Consider the following 13,422-nt stretch of genomic DNA (forward strand, 5'->3'; position numbering starts at 1 on the left):
GTGGCGGGGACAAAGGGCGGGCCCAGGGCTGCTCTAAGCAGAAACCAGCACGGCTGCGGTGTCAGGTGAAGGGCAGGGCACAGAAATGTGCTTCTGGACCACCCATCCCAGACCCCTCAACAAACTTATCAGCTTCCACACACCTCCTCGCTTGGAGACGACCTCACTGGTCATCGGGCCGGTGGGGCGGCCACTGCAGCCCTGCCCTGGTCCACCACTGACCTCACAAGCACATCATACACTCTGGTTTTCTTTGCCACCTCTGCTTTAGAGCATAGCTGGGTGGGCAGGTGGGAACTGTCTGGGTCACCGTCTTACTCCGTTCCTAGCAGCGACCTGCACCCAGGGAGGGTGACCACACTCTGGAATGAATGGGTGTGTCAGGGTCGGGGAGGGAGGAGAGGGCTGGCAAGAAGGTCCTAGGGAGCCCCTGTGGGGGTCTGTGAAAGTCCTGGGACGGTGCTGGACGTAGGGCCGAGAGCTTGGACCCGCGCGGGCTGCCGCACTGGAGTGTCCTAACACTTTTATGTCTTTTACTCCTTCGGATAAAAATAGTGGGGTGATGGGTGAAGAGATGAGATGAGACAGCAGGTGAGGCGTTTACTTGGCACGCGGCAGAGCCAGCTTCAATCCCCAGAGGGTCCCCCCCATCCCATCATCCCTCAAGCAGCCCCCCAGGAGTGGACCCTGAGCAGAGTCAGGACTAAGCCCTGAGCACCGGCCGGATGTGGCCTAAAAGCAAAAACAGAAAAGAGGGTGCAGGTATTGTGTGAAGATTCGCAGGGGCAGAAATTGGCCACCCTAAAAAATCACTGACAAAACCGTTTTGGTGCAACTGTCGGATGCACAGGATAACGCGCTTAGGCCATGGCTGGGATGGGCGGTGCCAACACCCTGCAGACAGACATACGGACGGACGGACGGACGGAAAGACGGAGGGACAGACAGATCGATGGACAGACAGACAGGCGGATGGACGGACAGACAGATGGACGGAGGGACAGGCAGACAGATGTAGAGACGGACAGGCAGACAGACGGAAGGACAGAAGGAAGGACAGACAGGCAGGCAGACAGACATACAGACGGACAGACAGATGATGGGCGGACGGATGGACGGACGGACAGGCGGATGGACGGACAGACAAACAAGCAGGCAGGCAGGCAGGCAGATGGACGACGGCCAGACGGACTGAAGGAGGGACGGACGGACAGGTGGATGAACAGACGGACAGACGGACAGAGACGGACGGACGGACAGGGACGGACGGACGGACGGGGCGCCCCGCCGCCGCCGCCGCCGCCCCGCCGCAGGCCTCGCCCGCCGCCCGTGACTTTGGCCGCCCGCGAGTCCCCGCGCCGACCTTTGCCGGCACTTGGCCGCGGGCCGCGCCCCGCCCCGCCCCGCCCGCGCCGCTCGGGCGCCGGATTGGCCGCCGGCCGCGGGGCCCGGCCAATGGGCGCGGCGTGCGCCGGCCGCCGGAAGCCGGAAGGCGGAAGCGCGCGCGCCGGCGGCCGGCGGGATGCGCGGCCTCGGGCGCTGGCGGCGCGTCCTCCCGCCGCGGCTCGCGCCGCCGCCGCCGCCCCGGGCCCGCAGCGCGCGGGCGGCCCCCGAGCGCGCCATGGACGAGCTGCTGCGCCGCGCCGTGCCGGCCGCGCCCGCCTACGAGCTGCGCGAGCGCACGGCCGCGCCCGCCGAGGGCCAGTGCGCCGACTTCGTGAGCTTCTACGGCGGCCTGGCGCGCGCGGCCGAGCGGGCGCAGCTGCTGGGCCGCCTGGCGCGCGGCTTCGGCGTGGACCACGGGCAGGTGGCCGAGCACAGCGCCGGGCTGCTGCGGCTGCGCGCGCAGCCGCGGGAGGACGCGGCGCTGCTGCTGGCCGAGGACCGGCTGCGCCACGCGCTCGTGCCGCGCTACCGCGGCCTCTTCCAGCACATCGGCAAGCTGGACGGCGGCGTGCGCTTCCTGGTGCAGCTGCGCGCCGACCTGCTCGAGGCGCAGGCGCTCAAGCTGCTGGAGGGCCCGCACGTGCGGGTAAGGCGCGGAGGGGGCGGGGCGGCCCGGGGGAGGAGGAGGAGGAGGAGGTCCAGGTCCAGGGCGGGCGCTTGGCCAGGAGCCACCCCGCGCCGGACCCCCGATGGCAGGGGCAGGGGCAGGAGCGCGCCCTGGGCGCGGGCGGGAGTCAGCCCCGAGCACGGAGCCGGGAGCGAGCCCTGGAGGCAGGCGGGAGTCAGCCCTGAGCACACAGACGGGAGTGAGCCCCGAGCACAGAGCCGGGAGCGAGCCCTGGAGGCAAACAGGAGTCAGCCCTGAGCACGGAGCCAGGAGCCACCCCCTGCCGCAAAACCCGGGCTGACCCCTGATGGCAGGCAGGGACAGGAGCGCGCCCTGGATGCAGACGGGAGTCAGCCCCGAGCACAGAGCCGGGAGTGAGCCCCGAGCACGGAGCCGGGAGCGAGCCCTGAATGCCGGCAGGAGTCAGCCCTGAGCACACAGACGGCAGTGAGCCCTTACCACAAAACCAGGACTGACTCCTGATTGCAGAGACAGGTGCGAGCCCTGCGCGCAGACCAAGCACCACTCCCTCAGCACCGCCAGGTGTGACACACGCACAAATCACAGAAGTGGGCGGCCTCCACACTTGTGGGAAGGGCGGGGAGATCTGCACCCGGTTTCCCGGCGCTTCTCTCCGGCTCAGCCTGTGGGGCAAAACCACAGCCCTGCGGCCCTGAAGTTCCCTGGGGGCGGCCGAGCCCTAGGCCCCGGGGCTCCCTGCCACCAGCATGTGCTTTCAGGGCTTACATAACGATGACGGGCGCTCACGGTAGTCCCCTGGTTCGGGGGACCGCGGCCTCACCCTTTCAGCCAGCAAGACTGACTGTCCCTGGGAGTTTCCGACATGCCAAACTCTGCGGGCTGCAGCGTTTTCAGACAGCACCTGTTGAACTGTCCTGCCAGATGCATCCAAGAAAGGCCTCGCTGTGGCGGGACCCTTGCCGGTCTCCGCCCTGCGTGGGGGGAGGACAGCCGAGGGAAGATGCGGGTCCTCCCCACTGTGGCGGGCTTTAGCCGCGTCCCGTCCACTGGGCCGCCACTCCTGGCCCTGCCCGCACCCCTGCATCTGCTCCTTCTCAGGATGTGGGTCAGGTTTGCTGGCCAAGTAGGTTGTGGTTTTGCCCTGGGCCTGGCGGGTGACTGTGTCCTCTGTGCTGGCAGCTGGCGGATACCCCAGAGGTGCTGGGCGTTGAGGGGTGTCCCGGCAGTCGGGGAGGGGGACAGGCTGGCGGGAGGCTGAGACAGTCGGGCATGCCGGCCATCAGGGTGCGGAGTCACTGCACCCCACCCCCGGTCCACACCGTGGGGAACGCCAGGACACCCACCAGTTGGCCGAGCTGGGGCCAGACGCCCCTGCTGCCCGTTCCTGCCCCAGGCGGGCAGACAGCTCAGCTGGGGCTTGGGTGGGCGGCCAGGGACCCCCCCCAGAGCAGGTGACCGTGACTCGGAAAGGAGTGTCCAGCGGCGCCCGTGGTACCCTTGCCGGGGGAGGGGCAGGGGTGCATCCTTACACCCGGCGTGGGTGTGTCCAGCCCAGTGGGGCTCGGTTTGGGCACGTATGACCATGTGTGCGCCCGGTACTGTGTGCGTTGGCACATGCCTGTGGGATGTGTGAGACTCCCCCCTGCACTCTGAGGAACCCGAGAGGTGTAGGTCGGGGGCTGCGGGTGGCGTCCGGCACCCTGGGACCGTGTGGGACCCAGAGGGGCCAAGTCTTCGGAACAGTGGCATGGCGTCTGTCGGGACACATGTGGCCGCATGCTTGGCGTTTGTCCCTCGTCCGTGTGCTGACCTGCTGTCCGGGTGTCGGGCTGGCTGAGTGTTGGGCCGGGAGGGAGGAGTCGGAAGGGCTCTGTGCCTCCTGAGCCCGCAGCCCCGGGAGGGGTGCCAGGTTACCAGGAAGTGCCCAGTCCCTGGGGACACCCACGCCCAGTCACCTCACGGCGCACGGTAGCTGCTGGGGTTCTGCCATTGCACCGCCTTCCGCCTGCCGTGGGAAGGACGAAGGAAGAGACGGGCACGGGGTCACCCTGTGTCTTCCAAGGTGCCCCGACGTGGTCACACCTCTGCCTCTGCTCTCCTCTGCTGGGCCAAGTCCAGCGCCTGGACAGCCGTTCCAGAACTCGTGTTCCAGGTCTCGTGTGCTAGCTGAGAGCTGGGAGGGAAGGGGCTGACCCCCTGGAGGGGAGGGGCCTCCCCACCCGTCCACCCGTCGCCCCCTTCTCTGTTCTTGAGCCACACCCAGCACTGCTCAGGGCTCACTCCTGGCCGGCTGGGGGACCCCCGGGTCAGTCACAGGCAGGACAGGCGCCTGCCCGGCCCCCGGCATCCCTCATTTCCTCATCGTCCTGCCCCAGGGAGCAGGGAATGGGGCGCTGACGGGCTGGGGGGTCTGTCAGGCTGGGGGTGCTCCCCCGTGATTCACAGTGCTCGCTTGCAGTGGGGAGGGGGGAGGGGAGGCACTCGCTGGGCCCCCGGGGGCTGCAGGCGGGGACGGGGCTGGAGGGGCCGGGGCTGGAGCCCTCCTCCACCACCCTGGACGCCGCCTCTCCCCAGGAGATGAACGGGGTGCTGCGGGCCCTGCTGTCCGAGTGGTTCTCCCAGGGCTTCCTCTGCCTTGAGCGCCTCACCTGGCACTCGCCCTGCGAAGTGCTGCAGAAGATCAGCGAGTGAGTACGCGCCTCCCGCCCGCCCCTCCTCCCCTCCCTCCTCCTTTCCTCCATCCTCCCTGCCCTGCTCCCTCCTCCCCTCCCTCCTCCTTTCCTCCATCCTCCCTGCCCTGCTCCCTCCTCCCTGCCCTCCTCCCCTTCCTCCTCCCTCCTCCCCACCTTCCTCCCCTTCTTCCTCCCTCCCCCTCCCTCCTCCCCTCCCTCCCTCCTTCCCTCCCTCCTCTCTCCTCCCCCCTCCTCCATCCTCCCATCCCTGCTCCCTCCTCCCCACCTCTCCTCTCTCCTCCCTGTCTCTCCTCCCTGTCCCTCCCTCCTCCCTGATCCTCCTCCCCGCCCCTCCTCCCTCCCCTCCCCTCCTTGCTGTGCCTGCCCGTCTGCCTGGCCGTCGCGGGGCGGCCTGCAGGGGTGCTGTGCACCCCGGGGTGATGACGCCCGTGCTGCAGGTCGGAGGCCGTGCACCCGGTCAAGGACTGGATGGACATGAAGCAGCGCGTGGGCCCCTACCGGAGGTGCTACTTCTTCTCCCACTGCGCCAGCCCCGGGGACCCGCTGGTGGTGCTGTACGTGGCTCTGACCCGGGACATCTCCAGCGCCATCCAGGTACCGGCCCCCCTCGGCGCCCGGGGACGTCGCGAGGAGACGAGCCGGGCGGAGGCTGGGCAGCGCCGGGCCCCGGGGACGGGACGAGGCCCGGGCGGGAGGCGGCCGGTCCCGGGGGTCCCGGGGGTCCGGGCTCTGGCTCTGAGCAGCGGGGACATCCCTGCGGGGGACAGAGACGGGGACAGACGCCGCCGCGGCCGCCTCTGCCTCGCAGGAGATCGTGAGGGAGGAGCCGCCCGCCGAGGCCGAGCAGCCGGGCAACGTGTCGGCCGCCGTGTTCTACTCCATCAGCCTCACGAAGCCGGGCCTGAAGGGCGTGGAGCTGGGCACCTTCCTCATCAAGCGGGTGGTGAAGGAGCTGCAGGTGAGGCCGCGCCCGGGCGGGGGGGCGGGGAGGGGCCGGGCCGCCCGTGACCCGCCGCCGGTGCCCCGCAGAGGGAGTTCCCGCAGCTGGGCGCCTTCTCCAGCCTCTCGCCCATCCCCGGCTTCACCAAGTGGCTGCTGGCGCAGCTGGGCGCGCTCGCCAAGGACCCGGGCGCCGCCGGCGAGCTCTTCCTGGACGCGGAGCGGCAGGAGCTGCAGGCGCTGGCCGGGGGGGCCGCTGCCCGACGCCCTGCGCCGCCTCCTGGCCAGCGGCGACTGGGTGCAGTCGGCGGAGCTGGCGCGGGCGCTGCGGGCGCCCCTGCTGCGGCTCTGCGCCTGGTACCTGTACGGCGAGAAGCACCGCGGCTACGCCCTCAACCCCGTGGCCAACTTCCACCTGCAGAACGGCGCCGTGCTCTGGCGCCTCAACTGGATGGCGGACACCAGCGCCCGGGGCCTGGCGGGCTCCTGCGGCCTCATGGTCAACTACCGCTACTTCCTGGAGGAGACGGCCGCCAACAGCACGGCCTACCTGGGCGCCAAGACCATCAAGGCGTCCGAGCAGGTGCTGGGGCTGGTGGCCCAGTTCCAGAAGCACAGCAAGCTCTAGGGGACGGGGACGGCGACGGCGGCTCCTGGACGCGCCCCTCCCGTCTGCACAACCCCCACCCCCACCCCCACCCGCGGGATTTTCGCGAGCACGAGAAGTGCCGCTGCTCAGGGCTTCTCGCGGTGACACGGACCCGGCTCAGTGGACGGGGCAGTAAAGGACAGATGTGTCGCAGAGCTTGGAGCATCACTGAGGGCACGTCCGCCTCGGCCCCGCCCCAGGGTACGGGTGGGTCTGGGCCCCGGGGAGAGGCGGGCTGTGCGCACGGTGAACATGGGCGTGTGTTGCGTGTGGGTGTGTCCGGTCGTGCCTGGGTAGGTGTGTTTGCACACGTGTGGGTGTGTGTTCTGTACCTGTAAGTACCTGTGCGGGTGTACGTGGTGTGGGTATGTGTGTGGTGTGGGTGTGTGCAACGGGGGGGTGAGGGTGTGCGCCCATGCTGTGCTCCGTGGGGTGCGTGTACCCATGCAGGCGTGTCTGTGCCTGTGGCCGCTGTGCCCAGTGAGTGCTCAGCGGACAGTGCGTCCCTCTGCCCCCAGCCCTCCTATTTCCTCTGTTCTTGGCGGCTCTGCCTGTGCTGGGCTCCTGTGGGCCCCTGGGGACCCCCTTGGCTGCCGTGGGTGCGGCGCCCTGATGGACACCATTTTCCCGCAGCCTTGTGAGGGATTCCCAGACAAGATGCTCGAACCAAGCAGAACGGTCCCCGTGACCCCTCTCCCCTGGGCCCGTGGTGCCCATTTCCCCTGAGCCCAGCACTGAGGGGCCTGGTGATCCTCCTAGCCAGCAGGCGGGCGTTTTCTTAGAGGGCACTGGGCTGGGGCAGGCGGGAGCACAAGGGGCGGCTTTGGGGCTGGTGAGTCCGGTTGGGGCAGGAGGGACAGGTGACCACCATGCCCTGCGCCCCAGCTGTCAGAACCCCCACCTGGCTGATTCGCCAGCCCCGCCCGAGGCGTTGGGCTGTGAGCTGCTTCCTGCGGCCCTTGCAGGTGGCAACTGGTAGCTGGGCTCCCTTCCCAGCAGCCGCTGCACGCGGCCTGTGCACCGTGACCCCGCCCGACTGGGTTGGGCAGCACCAGCACTGAGGCACGGGTGTGGGCACTGCCGGGCCTCGCTCCCACCCGCCAGCTTCCAGCCAGTTTCTCTCAGGGTGATTCACCTGGCATTCACACACCCCATGCCATCCTCTGCCAATGGCAGTGGTGGGGGTGGCTGTAGTGCACCCGGTGCGTGCCGTTGGTTTCTGTGGTGGGTCATATTCATACGTGCACACAGGTGGCCATACATTCACGCACACAGGTGGGCCCTACAGTCATATACACACATGCACACAGGTGGGCCTACACACATGCACACAGGTGGGTCTACGCTCATGCACACAGTCACACAGGTGGATCTACAATTATGCACACATACACAGGTGCCCCTATACTCGTGCACACAGGTGGGCCTGCACTCACGCACACGGCGGGTCTATGCACATGCACACAGGTGTCCTACACTCGTGCACATATGTACACAGGTGGCCCTACACGCATGCACATATGTACACAGGTGGCCCTACACTCATGCACATATGTACATAGGTGGCCCTACACTCATGCACACGTATGCACACAGGTGGGTCTATGTTCATGCACATGGGTGGCCCTACACATGTGCACTTAGATGGCCCTATGCTTGTGCACACAGGTGGGCCCTACACTCATGCACACACGTGCCTGCAGGTAGGCCTACACTCATACACACATGCACACAGGTGGGTCTACGCTCATGCACACACGTGCACACAGGCGGGCCTATGGTCATGCACAGGTGCACAGAGGTGGGCCTGCACTCATGCACATGGTCACACAGGTGGGCCCTACACGAGCACACTCGTGCACATAGATGGCCTTACCATTATGCACACACGTGCCCACAGGTGGGCCTACACCCATGCACACATGCACAGAGGTGAGGCTCTGCTCATGCACACATGTGCACACAGGTTGGGCCCAACACTCATGCACACACATGCGCATAGATGGCCCTACACTCATGCACACGTGCACGCAGGTGGGCTCTGCTCCCCTGGGACCCTGCACAGACGCCACCTCTGACTCTGAGGGGGTCACGCAGCCTCCCAGCCCCCTCCTCCCTGCAGCAGGCTCCGGGGCTCTGCCCCCTGCCGCATCCCAGCTGAGGCCCTGCCGGCCTCTCCTCGGTCCCCCCGGGTGTGGAGCGGCCTAGGGCAGGCCCAGCGGACACCACTGTTTTCCCTACAGAGGCCACACGCGCCCACCGAGCTGGGACCCACCCCAGAGCCTTGCCGCCGTGCGTGGACAGTGGACTGCTGGTGGGCTCCTGGCTTCTGGTGCCCATCCTCTGCTTTCCTCTGTCACCCCGGGAGGCCCCTGCCCGGCACCTCGGCCCTTCTCCTGGCTCTCGTGTGTGTCTGGCCCCGCAGCTCTCCCACCCGGCCTTCCCCTCTGCCTGGCGCCCGGCCCATGGGGCCATGGGTCTCCTGGACGCCCCAGGCCGACTCAAAGCACTGACTGCCCTCCGGCCCCCTCTCACCCACACACATGCCCCAACTTCCTGGCCTTTAGTCAGAGACCCGCCCTGGCGGGCACACGCGTATGAGTGCACGTGTGTGCGTTTACACGTGTATCACGAGTGGGAGAGCGTATGGGTGTGTGATCACACATGTATCAGGAGTGTGTGGGTCCCTGTCCGTGTGAGCGCATGTGTGTACAGATCTCGGTGCCAAGGCCTCACTCCCAGGTTGCTGCCGCTCACACGGGCGCTGGCTGGGCTTCGCTTGTCCCCACGGGCCTTCCCGCAGGCAGGGGGCCTTTCCCCGGAGTCTCAGAAGGCGCGTGTTGAGGGGGGCAGCCTGGCCCCAGGCCCAGGACTCGCAGGCTCTCCCGCTGGCCACCAGAGGGCGCCCTTCTCCTCCCTTTCCTCTAAGAGTGCGGTGCCCACCCTGCTGGGGCGCCCCCCTCCCCCCCGCTGGCCCCCCAGCCCCCAAGAGGCCAAACTCCCCTCCTCAGGGCTGCCTTCTGGTGATTCCTCGAAGCCTGGGGGTAGAGGGGAAGCCCAGGCCGGGTGACTCAGCGGTCCCTGCAGGGGGACCAGGGGCCGCTGCAGATGGGACCTCCAGTCCGGCGATCTGGGAGCTACCCCCGGCCTCAGTTTGGGGCTCACCGACTGTGTCTGGCGTGTCCTGCTCAGCCCCGGGAGAAGCCGTGGACAGAAGCGCTGCCCCGGACAGGACTCGGTCCCTGGACCCTAGAGCCTGGGGGCAGCCGGGGAGGGGGCGCACAGAGGTGACCCTCTGTGTATATTCTCCAGACTCTAGTCCCCCTCCCCCCCTAACCACCACCCTCCCCCCCCCCCACCTCCTGCCGCGGGCAGCGCTGGGGAAGCACCAGACTGGCAGGACGCCCTGCCCATGACTCAGCAATCTCAGCCGGGCTGGAGCCCACACACCCGCCCCCACTGACCCAGACCCCAGACCCAGACCCAGACCCCAGACCTAAACCCAGACCTCAGATCCAGACCCCAGACCTAGACCCAGATCCCAGACCCAGACCCCAGACCCAGATCCAGACCCCAGACCCAGACCCAGATCCAGACCCCAGACCCAGACCCCAGACCCCAGACCCAGATCCAGACCCCAGACCCAGACCCAGACCCCAGACCCAGACCCCAGACCCCAGACCCAGATCCAGACCCCAGACCCAGACCCAGACCCAGACCCAGACCCCAGACCCAGACCCAGATCCAGACCCCAGACCCAGACCCAGACCCAGACCCAGACCCCAGACCCCAGACCCAGACCCAGACCCAGACCCCAGACCCAGACCCAGACCCAGACCCAGACCCCAGACCCAGACCCAGATCCAGACCCCAGACCCAGACCCAGACCCAGACCCAGACCCCAGACCCCAGACCCAGATCCAGACCCCAGACCCAGACCCAGACCCAGACCCCAGACCCAGACCCAGATCCAGACCCCAGACCCCAGACCCAGATCCAGACCCCAGATCCAGACCCCAGACCCAGACCCAGACCCAGACCCAGACCCCAGATCCAGACCCCAGACCCCAGACCCAGATCCAGACCCCAGACCCAGACCCCAGACCCCAGACCTAGACCCAGATCCCAGACCCAGACCCCAGACCCAGATCCAGACCCCAGACCCAGACCCAGACCCCAGACCCAGACCCCAGACCTAGACCCAGACCCCAGACCCAGACCCCAGACCCAGATCCAGACCCCAGACCCAGACCCAGACCCAGACCCAGACCCTATATCCAGACCCCAGACCTAGACCCAGATCCCAGACCCAGACCCCAGACCCAGACCCTGACCACGGGAGGTCGTCCTCCTCTGCGGCTGAAGGACAGGATTGAACCCTCAGCACTCAGACCCCGAGTCGTAGCCGCCAGCCGAGCCATGCCTGAGGACCTGGGGGGTCTCACACACGCTTAGATACCATACACACCACACGTGTGCACACACGCCACATGTATGTCGGGTAGCACACGTGCACGCACACTTCCATGCCACACAAACGCATGTGCAGACACACACTTGGGGGAGGGAGGGACCCGACGCGGCACCTTCCCGCCTTGGCCCGGAGCCCCCGCCCCGCCCAGCCCCTGCGTGTCCCCGCACCCCACTGCAGAGCAGAGGCAGCGCCGGGGGTCTCGAATTCCAGGGCATGGGCGGACGGGGGCTTCCCTGGGCGCAGTGAGCGGCTGGGGTGACACGTGACTGCCGGGGCCTCGCAGCCCTTTTGCACCCCGAGGCTGGGAGAGGCACAGCCCTGCCCCAGACTGGGGGGCAGCCCGGCCCCCGCTGGGATGCCCCGACCCCCTGGGACAGGCCACAGTCCCACTTCTCCTTTCTGCTCTTTCCAGAACGTTCCAGCTAACAGGACACCACCCCTTCTATCAAGAGGGTTGGAGGTTGGAGCCCTGCCCACCGTCTGGACTCCGGGTGAGGGAGCTGAGTCCAGCGGGGGGCAGCACATGCGCCCGCACGGCCCCTGCTCCAGGTTCCCTGGCACTGCGCCCCACCCCCAGGCGGCCGGGTGGGTCCCTGGGGTCCTCACAGGACTCTGTGATGCCACAAAAAGGCCGGTCCGGCCCTTGGCGCCCTGATGCCCTGTGGCCACACCTAATGGGGGGGCTCCCCCAGGGGAGGGCCAGGTCCCACTCTTCCTGGCCAGCGGCCACCTGCCAGCCATGGCCATCAGGTAGGAGGGACAGGCCAGGAGGTGACGGGCAGCCTGCCTGGGCCCTGGTGACCTCAGCCCCGCTCCCCACTGCAGCCTTCCTGGGTCCCTGCTGCCCAGAGGCCGCCCGGACAGCTGGCCCCCAAAGACCCCTGTCTCAGCCTCTTGCTTCTGCCCAGCTAGGGGTCACCTCGTGGCCGCGGGGCACCCGGACAGCCACTGCTCCCACCTCCCGGCACCTCGTCACTTCTCGTGGCCCTTGGTCCCCGCACACAGTCAGGGGGTGGCCAGGGACTGCCCCAGGAAGCCGTGAGGGCCTAACCCTGGGAAGTCCGAGCACAGCCCCAGGGGGTAGGGGGCGGGCGGGTGCCCAGTGGCCAGTCAGGTGGTGCGGGCAGACCTGTGGCAGTCGGGGGGGGCGGTGGGGGCGCCCCCCCAGGAGCCCCCCTGGTCCAGGCCTCTGGGCTGCCCCTGCCCTGCGTGACCTCAAGGACTTCGCCCAGTGCCCCCGGGGCTGCCCATGGGGGAAATCTCAGGGACGCCCCGAGGCAGAGGCACAGGGGGGCCAGGCTGGGGGCCCTGCAGGTGCCATGGGCGGGGCAGTGCCCCCCAGAGTGAGCTCTGACTCTGGTCAGCTCTGCCTGTCGACCCTGCGAGGCAAGAGGACCGTGGGACAGGGCGGGGGCAGGGTCACTGATGCCCCATGGGGGAGAGTCACCCACAGGCCACGCCCTCCGACAGTGCTTCTTGCATACCTCCTGACCGCAAACCCCTCACCCCAGGACCCCCACCCCTGGGACCCTGCCCCGACCCCAGGACTCCCCTACCCCAGGATGGCCCCTGACCCCAGGATGACCCCTGACCCCGGGTTCCAACTCCAGGATGTGGGTTCCTTTCAGCACCTGTGGGGGCCCGTCCTGGGACTGTCCCCCAGCACCTGAGTGGCTCGGACAGCCAGGTTGCCCCCCAGCACACAGCCTCGGGGCCCACCCCAGCCCTGCACAGGCTCCCGGGAGCCAGGGCCCGCTGGAGGGCATCATGGGCAGGGAGGGGGCCTCGTGTTCCAGCCTGTGCCCCCTCCCCCCAGCAGACAGCTCTCCAGGATGTACAAGCAGCTCTTGGTCATGCCTGAAAACCCACGATACAGATAAGAACCATCGGGCACGATCCGGCCTGGCAGTGTGCTGATAGGTGACTGGAGAGAGAAGCAGGAGCCGGGTGGGAAGAAGGGGCGGGGGCGGAAGGGGGGAAGAGGGGCTGGGAGACCCATCGGGGAGGTCCTGCGCCGATTGGGGTCCAGGGGGCCCTGTGGGTCTTGGAGTGGGGGGTGTCATGTCCATCATCTTCTCTACCACTCTCCATAGTCCTCAGCATCTCCATCTCCATTATTTCCATTGTCTCCATCACTGTCTCCATCTTCATGGCCACCTTCACCTTCACCATGTCCACATATCTCACCATCTTCACAGTTACCCCCACCATCCCCCCACTTCCTCATCTCCTCCACCACAGTCCCCGTCACCTCCACCACCTCCACCATGGTCCCCGTCACCTCCATCATGGTCCCCATCACCTCCGCCACGGTCCCCGTCACCTCTGCCACCGCCATCTCCTCCTCGCCATGTCATTATCTCCATGGTCATGGTCGGAGTTTCGCCTCCACCTGCCTCTCATCCCCTTCCCCTTCTCCATCAGCCTCCCTTCACCTGTGACCATTCCCCGCCCTCGCCCGCACCATGGCCAGCAGCAGCTACTCCGGCCCTTGAGTTTTGGGTCTCCCCTGCCCCTTCCCCGCCCCTGCCCTCCCCCTCCCTCCCCTGAACCTTCCCCCCAACCTTTCCCCCCTTCCTCCCCCTCTACCCTCTATCCCCCCCTTCCCTGCCACTCCCGCCTCTCCCCACCA

The 13,422-nt window shown here is 67.7% G+C and overlaps 2 protein-coding genes across 2 annotated transcripts in view; both read left to right on the forward strand.

Moving 5' to 3' along the window:
• Positions 1-13,422, forward strand: part of CDH13 (cadherin 13) — a 1,034,759-nt gene that overhangs the window by 996,344 nt on the left and 24,993 nt on the right. The window lies entirely within an intron of this gene.
• Positions 1,523-6,471, forward strand: MLYCD (malonyl-CoA decarboxylase). The gene is given in 6 exon segments (XM_056135634.1): positions 1,523-2,032; positions 4,610-4,722; positions 5,166-5,322; positions 5,537-5,686; positions 5,758-5,913; positions 5,915-6,471. Coding segments are annotated over 6 exon segments (1,467 nt in total). The 3' UTR covers positions 6,296-6,471.

The sequence above is a fragment of the Sorex fumeus genome, unplaced genomic scaffold, assembly GCF_029834395.1.
Source record: "Sorex fumeus unplaced genomic scaffold, SorFum_2.1 ptg000122l, whole genome shotgun sequence".
In the NCBI taxonomy this organism is placed as follows: Eukaryota; Metazoa; Chordata; class Mammalia; order Eulipotyphla; family Soricidae; genus Sorex; species Sorex fumeus.